A 16,484-nucleotide genomic window follows, 5' to 3' on the forward strand; every position below is an offset into this window, starting at 1 on the left:
TTGTTAAAATCAAACTAAATTTAATTTTGGACCCTTTGGACCTCAATGAAGACCAATTTAAAAAACGGGACCCAAATTAAAAATCTAAAAACACGGTTAAATTTGGCATATTAAAGAACCCCAATAATTCAATTTTTGATGAAATCAAACAAAGTGTAATTTTGGACCCTTTTGACCTCAATATGAACCAATTTGATAGCCGGGCCCACAAATAAAAAATCTAAATACATGGTTAGATTCAGCATATCAAAGAACCTCATATATTCAATTTTTGTTGAAATCAAACAAAGTTTAATTTTGGACCCCAATTTGGACCAACTTGAAAACTGGGCCCATAATCAAAAATCTAAATACATGTTTAGATTCAGCATATCAAAGAACCCCATATATTCAATTTTTGTTGAAATCAAACAAAGTTTAATTTTGGACCCCAACTTGGACAAACTTGAAAACTGGGCCCATAATCAAAAATCTAAACACATGTTTAGATTCAGCATATCAAAGAACCCCAAACATTCAATTTTTGTTAAAATCAAACTAAGTTTAATTTTGGACCCTTTGGACCTCAATGTAGACCAATTTAAAAAACAGGACCCAAAATAAAAAATCTAAATACACGGTTAGATTTGGAATATCAAAGAACCCCAATAATTCAATTTTTGATGAAATCAAACAAAGTTTAATTTTGGACCCTTTTGACCTCAATATGAACCAATTTGATAACGGGGTCCACAAATAAAAAATCTAAATACATGGTTAGATTCAGCATATCAAAGAACCCCATATATTCAATTTTTGTTGAAATCAAACAAAGTTTAATTTTGGACCCCAATTTGGACCAACTTGAAAACTGGGCCAAAAATCAAAAATCTAAATACATGTTTAGATTCAGCATATCAAAGAACCTCATATATTCAATTTTTGCTAAAATCAAACAAAGTTTAATTTTGGACCCTTTGGACCTTAATGTAGACCAATTTGAAAACTGGACCCAAAATTAAAAATCTAAATACACTGTTAGATTCGGCATAACAAATAAATAAATGTGATCAAAGATTTTACAAATCTAATGCGCCATACTGTGCAATTAAAGATTACTTCTTGAAATTTTTCAATATTTGAAATTTGAAAAAAAAATAATATTTGAAGAATAATTCTTTTTAATTTCTGAAATCTGAAATGAGAAAAAATTGACCCCCCACAATTTCTTTTTATCCCCCCCTTTTTTCCCTCAAGATATGGTCATAATCTCAATTCAAATTTCCAATGGAGTTGGCAACCATAATTACCCATTTAAATTTACCATAGTGCTAACTTAATCTATTTTATAATAGAATTAAAAATATAGTGTCAAATCTTTCATATGGATTTTTTTGTAAAAAAAAAAGATGCAACATTTGCAGATATTTTTACTGGTCTTCCTTTATAAATATGCATTTCTTTAAACATAATTTAAAAGCAGTGTAAGGGAAGTAACCAAAACGTTGTATTTGGATTACCTCCCTTACACTGTTTTAAATTATCTTTATTGTTCATTAACCATTACTTTATACATAATTTAAAAGCAGTGTAAGGGAGATAATTTCAATGATGTATTTGATTTATCTCCCTTACACTGCTTTAAATTATGTTTTGTACTAAAGTATTTGTCCATTAACCAGGACAACCTTGTTTTTCCCCCTTTTTTGCACCTAATTCCTAGACGGTTTGAGCCATAACCCCCAAAGCAAATCCTAACCATCCCTTTGTGGTATGGAAACTTGTAGTATAATTTCAGAGAGATCCATACACCGTTCCACAGTTATTGACTGGAAACTAGAAAATGCTTATTTTTGGCCCCTAATTCCTTAACTGTTGGTACCATAACCCCCAAAATCAATCCCAACCTTCCTTTTGTGGTATTTAACCTTATGGTCAAATTTCAAAAAGATCCATTCACTTAAACTAAAGTTAGAGTGCGAAAACCAATGTGTCTTCGGACGACGACGCCGGACGACGACGACGCCAACGTCATACCAATATACGACCACAAAATTTTTTTGCGGTCGTATAACAAAGGATACGGGTATCAATCCATGACACAAAATCAGTACATGCACAGCAAAAAAAAACACACAAAAAGCAAAGGAATGCGCTTTTATTGCTGTTCTTCATCTCAAAGTCACAGTGAGGCCTTCAACACAGAGCAAAAAAACTCTTGATTCTTTTAATACACACTTTCAACAAGTTGTTTCCCTTTGTCAACTGAAGATTGGTTCTAAACCAAACAAAATAGACTGCTGTCCATGAAAAGCATGATAAGTTAAAATTAATGTAATGGTGTTTTAATCAATTTATAATGAAAAATATCTATTGAATCAAATATTTTTAGTTTAACAAAAGATTAAATGCAATTAAAAGATTTGAAAAAACTTAAACATAAAAGACACATTACATACAGATAAATTTGCTGTGTCGCCACCTCTGCATTGTCAGTGAAAATTAATGTCCCTTCTAACAGCTAAGGGAAACAACTCGTACAAATGGATTTCTATTTAAAAGGTCAAGTACAGAATTGGCAAATAGACTATTAGTGATGTAAAGTTAAAAGCAAATGACTTGAAATATACCCATTTTAGTTTACAACAGTTTATGACAGACCAATTAACAACAACCATAAAAAGTATACATATGATACTGATTGGCAATCTTAACAATGAACAATATTCTTATCTTAATTTCTTTCAAAGTATTGTTGATTTACCTCCCTTTGACTTATTATCTCCCTTGTATACAAGGATAGCTTAAGGATGTTTGCTCCTCTTTTACAAAATAACAAGATTTTTAAAAGACTGTTGATAGTATAAAAAATAACAAGAATTTTAATAAGATTTTCAAAATTTGCTTTTTAAACTATATATAATTAAAATATGAATAAAAGTAGGGTTTGCGGGCAAATTTTTTATTGGCACTACATGGATAAAACTAGAGGATTCAGCAAATAAGACAAAAAATCAAAAACAAGAGTAGTGAACATCCTTAAAATCAAATTAATTCTATAATGGCCTTTACAATACTGTCTATTAATTTATGTCACAACAGCAACATGATCATGATACTTTAATTTCAGTATTTAATGCAATGATTTTGTGGTAGAATGAACTTTGTAACTTTCATTTAAAATTTAGAAAGTGAAATAATATTTTATTCAACTTTTATAGGAATTCCATTAACAAACGTTGCCTTAGGTACCCACCATTCATCTTTTGTAGGCGGTCATGGTTTTTTTTTAATAAATTGTTTGATTCTAAATTTCTTTAAAAAAAAAGTTAATTTGTTTCAGAAGAGAAGTGACAAAAATAATTTATTTTCTTAAAAAAGTTCTTGTTCCTGTATGTTTTTGAAAAAAATAGTTTCGGTTTGATTTAAGTCAAAAAGAAATTGTTCGTCTTGAGGAAAAACCCATCCTGCACAGAACATGAAAGTTCAGTGCCTTTAATTGTCACAATTTGTCAAAGATTGGGATTAATAAATTTACACATGATTAATACTGAATTTAAGGCCCTTCTAAGTTACTACCGTATGATTCAATTAAACAAAATAATAACAGTTTTCATTGATCTTGTACAATTATCTCAGCATATCCAATATCTCCTTCTTCAACAATAGCATTACTAGAAGTCAGAAAATCAACATTATATTCACCACAATTGTCAGGTAAAGCCACAATTATCTCCCCTTCATTATTTCCTTCCTGTAGAATGATTTGGTCCTGACTTGATACATCCTGAACATAGACCTGTCCATGACTGGCTGGATCTTCTGACTGTATATATATTGTTTGATAGGATACATCACCAGATTGTTCCTGAATAATAATTTGCTGCCCGTCTACAGTGGTCAACTGCTTTTGTATCATCCCACTTGCAAGGTGTGGTTGATCCGAAATTATCTGCTCATGAATTTGTAATTCATTATGACCTACATCTTGAAATGTTTCAAATACATCCATTTCAACAACATGTGGTTCGTGTGAATCAACAAAACCTGACGAATTACTAGTATCATTTCTCTTCCTATATAAATTTCCCAACTCTGTTCCTGGAGAACACACCGCTACATGCTCCCTCAAACTTTTCCTGTATTTGAACTCTTTTTTACACTTATGGCAAGGATAAAACTTTGGACCCGGAACCATTTCAGGGTGAGTTTCATCCATGTGTAAACGGAGACCAGCCAAGTGTTTAAATCGTTTATCACAACAGTGACATGCATGTTTCAAATCTGGGTCAATATATCCATGGTCTGATTTCATATGTGCCTTACATTGACTTATTAGCCAGAATGATGATGTGCAAAATTTACATTTGTGTGGCTTAAATCCTTTATGTGTGGCATAATGAGTATTTAATGCTGTTTTATAACCAAAACTTCGATCACACACTTCACATACATAAGGTCGCTCTCCTGTATGCACGACCATATGTGTTTTCAGTAGTCCTGGTCTTTTAAAGACTTTTCCACAAACATCACAAACTTTTTTCTTCCTCTCATCGAAAGTTTTAACTTTATTATGCATTTCCTCGATATGAGCGTTCATGTAACTCTGGTTAACGAGTCGACCACAATGTGGACATGCTGCCTTTTCTTTTTCACCATGTACTTTTGTCATGTGATTTTTCAAACTATATTTATTTAGCATTTTTCCACAAATTTCACATTTTTTACTTAAATTGTGAGTAACAACATGATGACGTAATGCATGCTGGTCCAAACAAACTTTTCCACAATGTTCACATACTAGTGACAGTCCATGGCTTGCTATATGTTGTTTATATGCTTTTTTATTCTTACATGTAATATTGCATTTTGCACATTTCATTGGACCAAGAAAATCATAAAAATGATTCAACATGTGAGATTCATAAGCCTTCATATTGGTGAACATTTTATCATCACAGATTTTACATGACCTTGTGCCCTCTAATTTCCAATGCACTGTCCTTTTATGAAATCTCAAACTAGAAGGCGCAGTATACGTCATTTCACACAGATTACAATTATAACCCTCTTTCTCATGTGTTGGCAAATGCTCTTTTAGTTCAGAACGACTTTCCATAATCACATCACATACAAAACAACGAAAGATTTGCTCCGACAAATCAACAACAAAATCAATATCGTGAATATCTGCAAAATGCTTCTGAAGGTCAGTCTTACAAGAAAAATTCTTATTGCAATTTAAACACTTCCTTTTATAAATTTTGTGCTTATCTTTCAAATGAGTGAATAAAGAAAGTCTTGTTTCAAAATTTTTTCCGCAAACAAAACATGTTCTTGTTTCTGTTGTTTCAACATCATCAGAATCAAGTTCCTGATCCTCATTATCTTCACCAGATTGTATATTGATAATGGCAGAATTTGATGAGTCAGATTCATTACCTGCTTGGTCCATGATCTGTTCCTCAGTCTCAGCCTCTTCCTCAATTACTTGTTCATGTTCGAGAACAAACTGGAAATAAGTTGCTTGTGTCTGATTATGTTTTACTTCTAAGTGCTGGAGAAGGAAAAATAACTTTGGAAAATTTTTACTACAAAGTCTGCAACTAAATCTGACCTGAATCTTGTGGGTTAGATTATGCTTGTCCAGTGCCATCCTGTCTTCGAAGGAAAGGTTACACTTGTGACAACGATGCAATGATACAATGTCTGATCTGCCAGAATTATCAGACGTCCTGGTCTCTTCGGACACATTTCTTCTACTGTCACTAGATGTGTTAGGATCTTTGTCTTCACTAGAATCGCTATCGTCTTGCGACATTTTTCCGCCCGTGGATCCATGTTTCTGACTTCCTCTATCCCACTGAAAATCTTCTTGAAATGATATTTTGTAGACGTCATAATTATGAGCAACATCTCCCAACATCTCTTGTTCCGAAGGTTCCAAATTAATCATTCCATTTTCAAAAAGAATTCTTTTTAATTGCCTTGCTACAGCCACATCTGAATCCTTGAAATCTCTTATATTATTACTCATGCAATTTTGAAAAAGTTCATCAAAAAAGTCCTTCTGGACCAGTAAGGCCGATTTACTGCCAACAACATACATATGTAAATCCATAAAAATGTCACATGCAACTATTATCTTTATTGTGTCCATTTTATCCTGAACACACATTGTACGATGAACTTCCGCAATGTAGCCATGATTGCGACGTACATGTCTTGTTGTTTCGTTCACATCTACATAAGATCGCCCACAAACAATACAGAATTGATATGCCTTGACATCAACATGAGGACCTGTACAAATTTCCATGCTCGGAATACGTGTTACTTGTTGTGAGTTATGGAAGTAGAACCTGGCCCAGTTACCTCTGATATCATGTTCTTTCTGTACATGTTGTAAACAGCATTTCCTTAATCTATACCAGTTTGGACATAATTTACAGTACCATTTTACTGATAATATCTGTCTCAATTCTTCAGGTTCGTCCATAGGTGCTCGAAATATATCATAAGGAATAGAATTTGTCTTAGAAGATATGATTAATATTTCCGATGTTTCTTTAACTTTTGCTTTCTTCTTTTCCTCCTTCTTTCTCCTAATAACTTTCCTTGGAGCTGTAAAAGATGAATTATTTCCTAGACTAGATTTCTCTGAAGTTCCTGTGGCAGACTGATTACTTTGATCAGTTTGACGGCTTGCAGGCTCAAATTCGTAAGGAGTGCTTTCACTAGTGGTCTGTTTATGTTTCATTCTAACATGTTGAATTACATCGATTTTTGTTAGAAATCTCATCGGACATATTAGACACTTCCAGCGAGGATCAATACTGACATTGGTGACAATTTTTGATTGCTTCTTTTCTATTGTTCCAACACTTTTGTTTACTGAATCCTCTTCTTGATCCACAATTGTAATAATCTTGTCTCTGTGACCGAGAGCAATTTGACTATAGGGCACAGTTTGACCATGACCTTTTTTATTGCTCACATCAGCATATGTTACAGACATAGCTGTATTTTGTCCTGTTTTTAGTATATCATCTGAAAGTATATGAGAATTATTAGACATTGGTTTACCCTCCATGTTGCAAATATAGTTTCTTAGTCGAGAATCAAACTGTGAAATTTCATGGACTATAGAAATGTGGCGAATAAGTTCTTTTTTAAGACGGTATTGTTCATTACAAAGAGCACAATGCCATGGTTTCAAGCTTGGCAAATCATCATCCTCCTCAAATTCTTCAATATAAGAATCTGTTTCTGTTTCCATCGTTTCCAAACCAGTCACACGAGTTTGCTTTTGAATGTCACTATGTGTAAGTTTTTGAAGGGAGACAACTAACTTTTTGTTCTCATTCAGAATTAAATTATCCAGTATATTGGTTGGCTTGGATGTTATATCAGATTGGCTCTCAGCATTCTTTATACCTTTTCCAGAATTATTCATATTCATCTGATTTCCAATTGCCTTGGTCGAAATATAAGCTTTTTGAGACAAATCTAAATTGGAAGCAAGTGTTCCTTGAGATGGCCCACTAGATGTTGCATTATTGGACATGTAAAGAGACCCTAACTTTCCCCTTCTCTGTATTTTTTCATGATCAGTTTCGTGTGACGGCTGAGTATTGGTCTCAATCTCCTCTAACAATCTATCAGCATGAGAATTGTCCAAGTTTAAAAAGTCAATCACATGATCATCACCATTTTTAGAAGCAAAACTTTTCACTTCATATAATTTTGTTGAAACATTATGACTTCCTGGTATATGGGTTTGGTTGACCAAATTTGGCATTACATCTGTTTCATTTTGAACCGAACATACTTTTGATGGGTCATCCCTTTCATGCATAATTCCACCTATTTGTGTGACAGAAATAGATGTATGTATATTTGCAGCAGAATATAATTTTGACATATCTTTATAGACAATATTTCCTTGTGTTTGTATACTGTGCATGGATGGTACATTGTTCACACCTGTCATATTTTGTGGTATATTTTCAGATGTTGCTGTAACGGAAGCCAGATCTATTCCAGTCAATGCTTTTGACTTGTTATCAATGACCAAACCAGTAGATTCTTGATAAAAATTATCTTGTGTAATTATATTGACATCGAAGATATTAGTAAAATCAAACAAATTATTGGAGCTGGATCCCTGTTCAGGTTTCACACTGCTCATTACACTAATGTCATTACTGTGCAAATTTCCAATCGTTGGTAACAGGTTTTCTATATCTTTACATGTTCCAAAAAGGTTACTGTTATCTCTATCAGATGATTGGCTAATACTTTTTCCTTTATTATACTGACTAGATGAATGGATATTTTTTCCTCCATAGCTATGATTTACTGGTTGATTATCATTACCTATGTTTTTTACCCCAAAGTTGTTGAAATTTTCTTGAGGTAACTGTTCTCTGTGAATTACTATATTTTCTCTATTTAATGGCTTCCCATCGATGCCTATCATTTTGCCTCTACTAAAACCCATCTTTCGCTGATTTGTAGGTAGACTAACATTTGCATCATGTTTACCTCTGGTTTTTTGCTGTTGACTTTTGTTTCCAATATTTTGAGCTCCACAATCGTTAACATGCTCTTTATTTGAAACCTCGCTAAAAACACCTTCATTGTTTGAACCTTTGGCATCACTTTTTTCTTGACTGCTACTTCTAAAATGTTTAGCTCCAATTGAATGAGTGGTTTCCCTACTAGATATCCCGCCACTAGATTCTGTGTTTTTCATGATATCAAACCTTTCAAGCTTTATTGTCTTAGATGGAGTTGGACCACCAACTTGCCGACAAATATTTTCATTTTGAGTCCTGTTAATTTGTGGTGTCATCTTTCTTTTCTTAGAAGGAAAAAAGAAAGGCACATTTTGTTTTTTCGGTTGGTTTTGTGGTAATTTTTCCTCCTCCTTTCTTTTCCTTTCTAGTTCCCTAGCTTTTTTACTTGTTAAATTGACAAATACTACATTTCGCCTTTTAGGAGGAGACACTGCATGAGACCCAAATACAGTTTCTAAAATACTACAAGATGGCTGTTTTTCAATTGGCGGAACTGAACAAATAATTTTTCCTTCATCACTGTCATTTTCATCAGAACAGGGATTACTTTTTTTACCTGAAACAGGTGCTGGTCTCTTAAAGGCAAAATCAGTACGTTTGTTTTCCATGTGTTTATCTTTCCGTATGTAAGTGCCATTAGGTGATAAATTTCCTTTATGTCCATAATTGCCTGACCCCACATTAGACTGATCATGGGGAGATGTGACATCATTTTCTGATTCAATATTAGACTGATCATGGGGAGTTCTTACTTTATTTTCTGATTCAACAACAACTACATCATCAGCAATGGTATGACTCCTATGTGTTTTATTTTCCCTGCTAGTGACAGCATACTGTGACAAGCTATTAACAAGTTTACAAGAATCTTCATGCATAGTCTTATGTGAGGTGGCACAAACATTCGGGTATGGCAAATCTTTTGTGGCTACATTATCAACAATACTTATAGGCTGTACATAATTGACTGTAGTCGTTTGAGGTGTTGCTAAGGAAACACCACAATCAATGCTTATCGGAAAACTATAAGGTTCAATGTCAGATTCTATTTCTAATGGCATTTGAATTTCTGTTAAAGATTCTATTATTTCCTCAGTCTCAATACTGCTTACTGGACCGCGTTTATATTGGATATTGCTACCTACCAGAGTCTGGTATCCACTGGAAACATTTACATTATTAGTATTGCTTTTATCTATCAGAGTCAGGTTTCCACTTAAGACAAGGTCATCATTAGTATTGCTTTCATTATTAGGTGACTTTTTGAATTCTAGACCTTTGCCTGTGATTGCTTTGATGTTGTCATCATGTAAGACCATACTTTCCTCTACTGTTTTCACATATTCATCGTTTAAATTAGATTTATCGTGATCTTTAACACTTTCCGGGCTTTTGGCAGTTGCTATAGAATCAAAATTTTCAAATATGTTACCATGATCTTTCCTTTGTTTTGAAATAGCTCCTGACTTTTTCTGTTTACCTTTTCCTGTTTTAGGTTTCTTCAAGACTTCATTTTTACCTGATTTCTGATCAAAATCAACAAATTTTTCATGTTTTGAATCGATTGTTTCACTTGCTATCTTTTTTGCCATTGTACTCTCTTGTTCATTTGATTTACTGATATTTTCTGCCTGAGTTGAAACTTTGCTCATTTCTGCTGATTCTGTGCCAGTTTTACCAACTTCATTTATCTGATTCAGATCGCTATCACTACTTGTAAAGGTTTTTCCATGGTTGGAAGACTTTTGAATATTTTCATGCAGATGACTTAAGTTTGTCCTTCTGCCTGCTTTTGTAGGACATTTTTTATTAGATACAGAAGATTCACTGCCTGTATCAGAAGACTGAGGGGCTTTGCTAATAGTATGACATGGACCACTTCCAGGGTTTGTTTTCCAAAAACTTCCAATGTCTTCACAAGATTCTTCAGATGAGCTGACACATGGATCATTTTTAAGATTTCCTTTCCTCATCACTTTCCCGATCATGGATTTCCTCACAGACTTTGCTTGATATTCAATGCCGTTAAAACTTGTTTTCTTCTCCAAATGTTCTGTCTTTCTTTTAGAAGAGGCCTTGCTACATTCTGATTCCTGGCCTATTTCACTGTTTGTTTGTGGGCTTGTCACTGAAGGGTAGGCAGCTGGACTATTTCCAAACCAAACATCTTCATTAGGAGATACCATTTCCTCGGGTAAATCACTGCTATCTGATAATGTGTGTAATGAACTCTTCCATTGTTTCTTAGAGCAATACCCTTTCCTACTGTCTTTTGTAAGGTGAATTTTTAAACTATCTGAGCTTAATGTTGAATCATCCTTAGTTGGTGACTTTGTTGAATGTACTTTGCGCTTCTTTCTCTTTTTCCTAGGTCGGCCACGTTTGCGAGGGACATTAACAGGTACTTCTTGTGCCTCACTATTGATGCTTTCATTTGTTTTGTCAGTTGTTTCTCCAATTGGAGACTCATGGAGAGAATTTCTGTTCATTCGTCCTGACCGAGCTGATCTTTCAACTATTTCTCGTTGTACTTCTCTAACTTTATCAATAACTCCATATCCTATGATTAGATCAGTTTGATTAAAATTTCCTTTTTGAAAGCTTTTATGTACTGGATTTATTTTACTTAATGTTTCTATTATATCAGATTCTCCACTTGAAGAAATTTTACCATCAGTGTTCATATGCTGATCAAGCCATTGGCTACTTTTTAAAATTCTATATTTTTTTGGCATGGCAAATTCCCTTTTTTCCAAATTTCCATTTTCATCACTTTCAGAGTTCTCGTTTGTTTCTAAGTCTTCAATTTGCTTTCTTCTTCCACATGTTCCAGTTCGTTCAAATATTTTTCTCCTCCAGTTCACATTACTTTTTATCTCCCTTTGATTATTATTTTTTCTCTTCTCCCTTCTTTTATCGTGTCCATTTGCAGTAATTTGTAAATTAGAAAGTTTGTCCTTTTTAAAAATTTTCATTTCTTCTAATGTTATATTTGTTTCAGTCTTTTTTGAATGGGCATGTTTTTTTGCATATCCTTTCTTTCCATGATTCGCTTTGCCTGTATCAATGGTAGCCATATTTGTATCCATGGTGACTGACTTATTCCTAGTTCCTTTATTACTGGTAATTTCCTTTTCAGAAGATATCTGATGTTTATTCATACTATGAAAATGATATGCAAATTCATCTCCAAATTTTTTTCCACATACTGCACATGTAAATATGTCAGTATCTTTTGAATCCATTTCAACTATTACACTTGAAGTATCAGTTGTCTTTATGCTTTCAACTGCTGTGTTATTGGGGATTTCTATACGGTTTAAATTTTCTGATATCCCACTGCTAAAATCTGACGTTTTATCAGTGCATGATTTTTTAGTAAATGGTGGATCATTATTTGTACTGTTAATATCTTCACTAAATCTTTCCAAATTTGGCTCTGTGGTTTGTACATTTTCAGTCATTGATATTACAGTATTGGAATCTGAATTTTCATTGTTTTTACATTTTTCTGAAACATCTGTATCATCACTTAAATCATTATCAGCAATTTCCGGTCTTTTAGTGTATATTTTGACAATTGTTCCATCTTCAGCAAATGAAATATTGTCACTAGATTCATTTTGTGTATGATCAAGTTCTTCTGTGTTTATATCACTTTCGGTATTGACATCTGAGCATTCACAGTTTCTAAGTTTGTCCGTTACTGCTAAGCTAGTCTCAGATTCATTTATAGTTACATTCTGTCCTGTGCTTTCCATTTCAATATTCACTTCATTTTCCCGACTGTCTTCAATCTGAACACTACTTTCATTTTCAGTAAATGAGGTTCTGTTCTCATTAGGCTCAATCTCATTGATGACAGGGTTGAGTTCATTTGCCTCTACCTCAGTAGCTGATACTACTTGTTCATCTAAATGTCCTAAGGATGTCAACTTTTTAAAAGCAACTGTGCTATTTTCTACTAATGCTTTTCCACTGCTATTTTCCTTTAATATTTCTATTTCGCCATTTTCATGTTCCTCACAAACTTCAATTTGAAAATTTGTTTCATTTTGGATACCTGTCAACTCTGTAACTTTATCTGAATTTTCTATGAATTCTTTTTCGCTTTGAGGCTGTTGTACATTAACATGTCCTGTAGATGATGTTGTAGGCTGACTGTCAATGTCTTTCAAGTTAATGTTGTCATTGTTGACAGTTGTGTTACTGCATTCCCCTACACCACTTTCTGAATAGCCTACTATATCCTGGTCATTTTCATATTCATCTAGTGATTTTTGTGCATCCTTTTCTACAATGGATGTTTTAGTATTGATGTCCTCTCCTAAACCTGACAGTGGAAAACTTTGTGTATTTCCTTCAATATACTGTAATGATTCATTATTTGCATTACCATGTTTACCCTCCACAGATGTGTCAACATTACTGGACTTCTTACCATGGTGTAAAAAGAGGTCAGATTCCATAGTTTCAGAGATGCATTTTAATGGATCACTGTCTTTTTCTTTTTCTTTTTCATCCATCAGCAATCCTTCACTAGATGGATCTTTATCAGATAAATAGATTGCATCATCAGATGTATTCATTACAATTATAGAACCCAATTGCCTTGTAGTATCTTCAGCTGTGATTGGTTCTCCATTAGTACCCATTTGATATCCAGTGGCATCTGCAAAAGTCTTATTGCTGCTATTAGTTATTATTTCAGTTTCCTCATTTTCGTCAGGAAACTCAGTATCAGTCGCGTCATCATCATTATTGAAACGATTTTCATTTGATAAATAATTGGTGCTCTCAACTTGTGTGACACTCTGTGCAGTTTGCAATATATCATTACCACTTGTAGTTTTTTCAAGTTTCTTTTGTTTAACTAATTTACTAGAATCATATCTTTGTGTAGGAACTTCCTTTCCATCTTTGGATACTGTAGCACTATTCGATTGGATTGATTCATCTGACAACTTCTTTGTTCCGATTAATTGTGCAGGATTTATATCATTCAAGTTACTTTCATCATAAGACTTGTGAATTTTTGTTGATTTTTCAGTTTTTTTACTACACGCCTTACCTTTTCCATTTCTAAATGGAGATTTTTCTATGTCGCATGTTTTAGCTACCTTGTCATCTTTATCTTTTACATTTCTTGTCGGAGATTTCTCAATGTCACATGTTTTAGCTACCTTGTCTCCTTTTTTTGTCATATTTGCCCTATAATGTGACCCAGTTTTGGGTACTTTAGGATCTTTAGCCGTTTTGCTCAAAGAAAGTTTACCGTTTACCATTTTATCCTTTGTAGAAGTCTTACTTTTCTTTAATTTCTTTAAATCATTTACAGACAAATCGTCACTTTCATATTTTTTATCACTACTTTCCCATCCAATTGAAGAACCTCTTTCGGAACCTGAATTGTCGTCTATTTGATCTTCAGTATCCACTGAATTTGATGAAGACCTTGAGTAGTATTCATTCAGTAGATTTTCACTTAATCGCTCTAAATAAACAACTGGTTGTAAATGCTGTAAAATATCCGTAGTCAAAACGCTCAACTCATTCATGTCCAATTCAACTTCTTGCTCCATATCTAAGTATGGAGGATCATTATTTTGCGATTCTTGTAATTCGTTTTGTCTGTCAACATTCTGAGGTGAAAGCACAGGTTTCTCTTCATCAAAATCAAAATCAGTTGAACTTACATCAAGTAGGTCGTTAGTAGTTTTTGTCGAATCTGCAGATTGTCTTTTATCTTTGGCAGATTTGTCTTTCTTTTTAATGCTCACTTTCATATTCCACGAAGACTTTCGATTTTGGACTTTAGGTGTTTTCTTCGACTTCTTTTTTTTCTTTGTTTTGCTGATATAGCTTGATATGTCAATGTCCTCTTGGACAGATTTGAAGTATTCACTCTCCTCCTCTGATTTTACTTCAGCTTCTGGTAATAAATTTGTGGCTGCAGATATATTTTTCGCATTTTCAGAAGGAATATTATTACCATTAGAAGTTTCAACATTTGTAACGGCCATTGAATCTGTGGAACGTTCTGTAGATGATACACTGGTACTCGCAGCATAAATATCATCAGGTCCCAGTAGTTTACCTAAATCAGCAAACAGGCACTTTTTGACACCAGTTGGGCTCTTTATTTTGCTTTTTCTGCTATCTATTTCTTCATCACCTTTTTTAGTTGTTTCAGTGTTTTTCACATTGACATCACTGGTTTTTTTCTTAGATGTTTTGGCAACATTCTTCTTACTACTTTTTTCTGTGTTTTTAGATTTCTTTTTTTTACTTTTTTCATTAGAACTTGTAATATTTAGATAATCATCAGATATTGTCCTAAAAGATTGAGATTTTGGCGTACTTTCACGTTCCGCTTTAGATTTACAATAATTTCTAGCCCGAACATTTTCCATAATTCTACCAATCCTGGCCAATTTTTCTGAACTATTGACGGATTTAGTTCTTCCTTCTGTAGGACTACCAAACACATTAGACAGCTCAAAAGCATTATTTGCAATATACTCATCTAATACTGGACTTTCAAACACATTCATTTTGTCTGATATATGTGTTTCTCTACTTTTTTCTGGAAGAGATTTCTGTGAATTTTCCCCATTTTGTTTTTCTTTCATCTTATTTATTATTTTCATATAACTTTCAACAGCACATTTAGATTTTTTCAAATTTTCCTGTTCTTTTTCTGGACTCATTATTAATTCACTATCTGAATTTACATTTTTTCTTCTGCTTATTTTTTCAATATCAATTCCTGGGTCACTTTTAGATTCTACCATTTGCTGCTGCAATGTCTCAATGTCGACAGAATCTGCCATTTCATTTTTACTGCTAACTTCAATATCAACTATGTCTGTTTCAGTATTACCTCTGCATAATCCATATTTTGGTATAGAAGGTAGAGTATCAACTTGATTCTGAACATTTTCTTCTACAGTGTTATTGAGGTCATCAGAATTTGTCCTTTCATCCTGATCAGTGCTTCCTTTTCTACCTCCATCTTGGTCAGTTTTCCTCTCTGCTATAACATCACTTTCTGGTTGGTCAGTTTTCCTCTCTGCCATTTCTTCAATTTCTGATTGGTCAGTATCCCTTTCTCCTGTAACATCACTTTTTGATTGGTCAGTATACCTTTCTCCTGTGACATCACTTTCTAATTGGTCAGTCTTCCTCTCTGCCATAACATCTATTTCCAATTGGTCAGTATTCCTCTCTACTGTAACATTACTTTCTGATTGGTCGATATTCCTCACACCTGTAATATCACTTTCCAATTGATCAGTTTTCCCTTCTGCTGTAACATCACTTTTTGATTGATCAGTATTATTTACTGTCGTAACATCTCGTTCTGAGTCACCTATAATACTACCTTCTCTGTCATTGGATTGTATGGTGGAATTTTCAGTTTCTACGGACTCCAAATCCTGCGCAAAAGATTTTTCAACTGAATCTGTAGGATTTGATAACCAACTGTCTTCTGTTGATTGTAAATCACCTGTTCTAGGTTCAATCCTAATCCAATTTTTATCTTGGGAACCAGATACAATCTGCAAAATAAAGTAATCTAAAAGTTAGTACTCTGTTTTCAATTTCATTGACATATTCATGTTGATTCCTTATTATTTGTCATGTTTGTTGGCTACCAATTTTTTTTAATTTTTGTTATAAGATAATCAGGAATTTAAATATTTAACAAAGTACAAATTTTTCTATCTGATTATATGCAGATTTTGGCAAAACATCCAAATATCCACGAAAATATTATTTATAGGTAAATGGAGAATATGTCCATGGGGCACAGACATAACTAGAGAACTGTAAAAGTGACGCCACCCAAATTGAACTTGATCTGTGTTTTCTGGTAATACGCATTGTGTATTAGTTTAATAACATTTGGTTGAGGTAAAC

General features: G+C 33.5%; 1 protein-coding gene across 2 annotated transcripts in view; it reads right to left on the minus strand.

The window, feature by feature from the left end:
* Positions 1-1,600: 1,600 nt before the first annotated feature.
* The window catches only part of LOC127721867 (uncharacterized), a 58,374-nt gene continuing 43,490 nt past the window's right edge, over positions 1,601-16,484 (minus strand). For both annotated transcript variants that reach the window (XM_052228675.1, XM_052228676.1), the window contains exon 7: positions 1,601-16,123. In XM_052228675.1, coding sequence (XP_052084635.1) covers positions 3,593-16,123 — 12,531 coding nt within the window. In that variant the 3' untranslated portion in view covers positions 1,601-3,592. The remainder of the gene's footprint in view (positions 16,124-16,484) is intronic.

This window comes from Mytilus californianus, unplaced genomic scaffold (genome assembly GCF_021869535.1).
Source record: "Mytilus californianus isolate M0D057914Y unplaced genomic scaffold, xbMytCali1.0.p SCAF_12, whole genome shotgun sequence".
In the NCBI taxonomy this organism is placed as follows: Eukaryota; Metazoa; Mollusca; class Bivalvia; order Mytilida; family Mytilidae; genus Mytilus; species Mytilus californianus.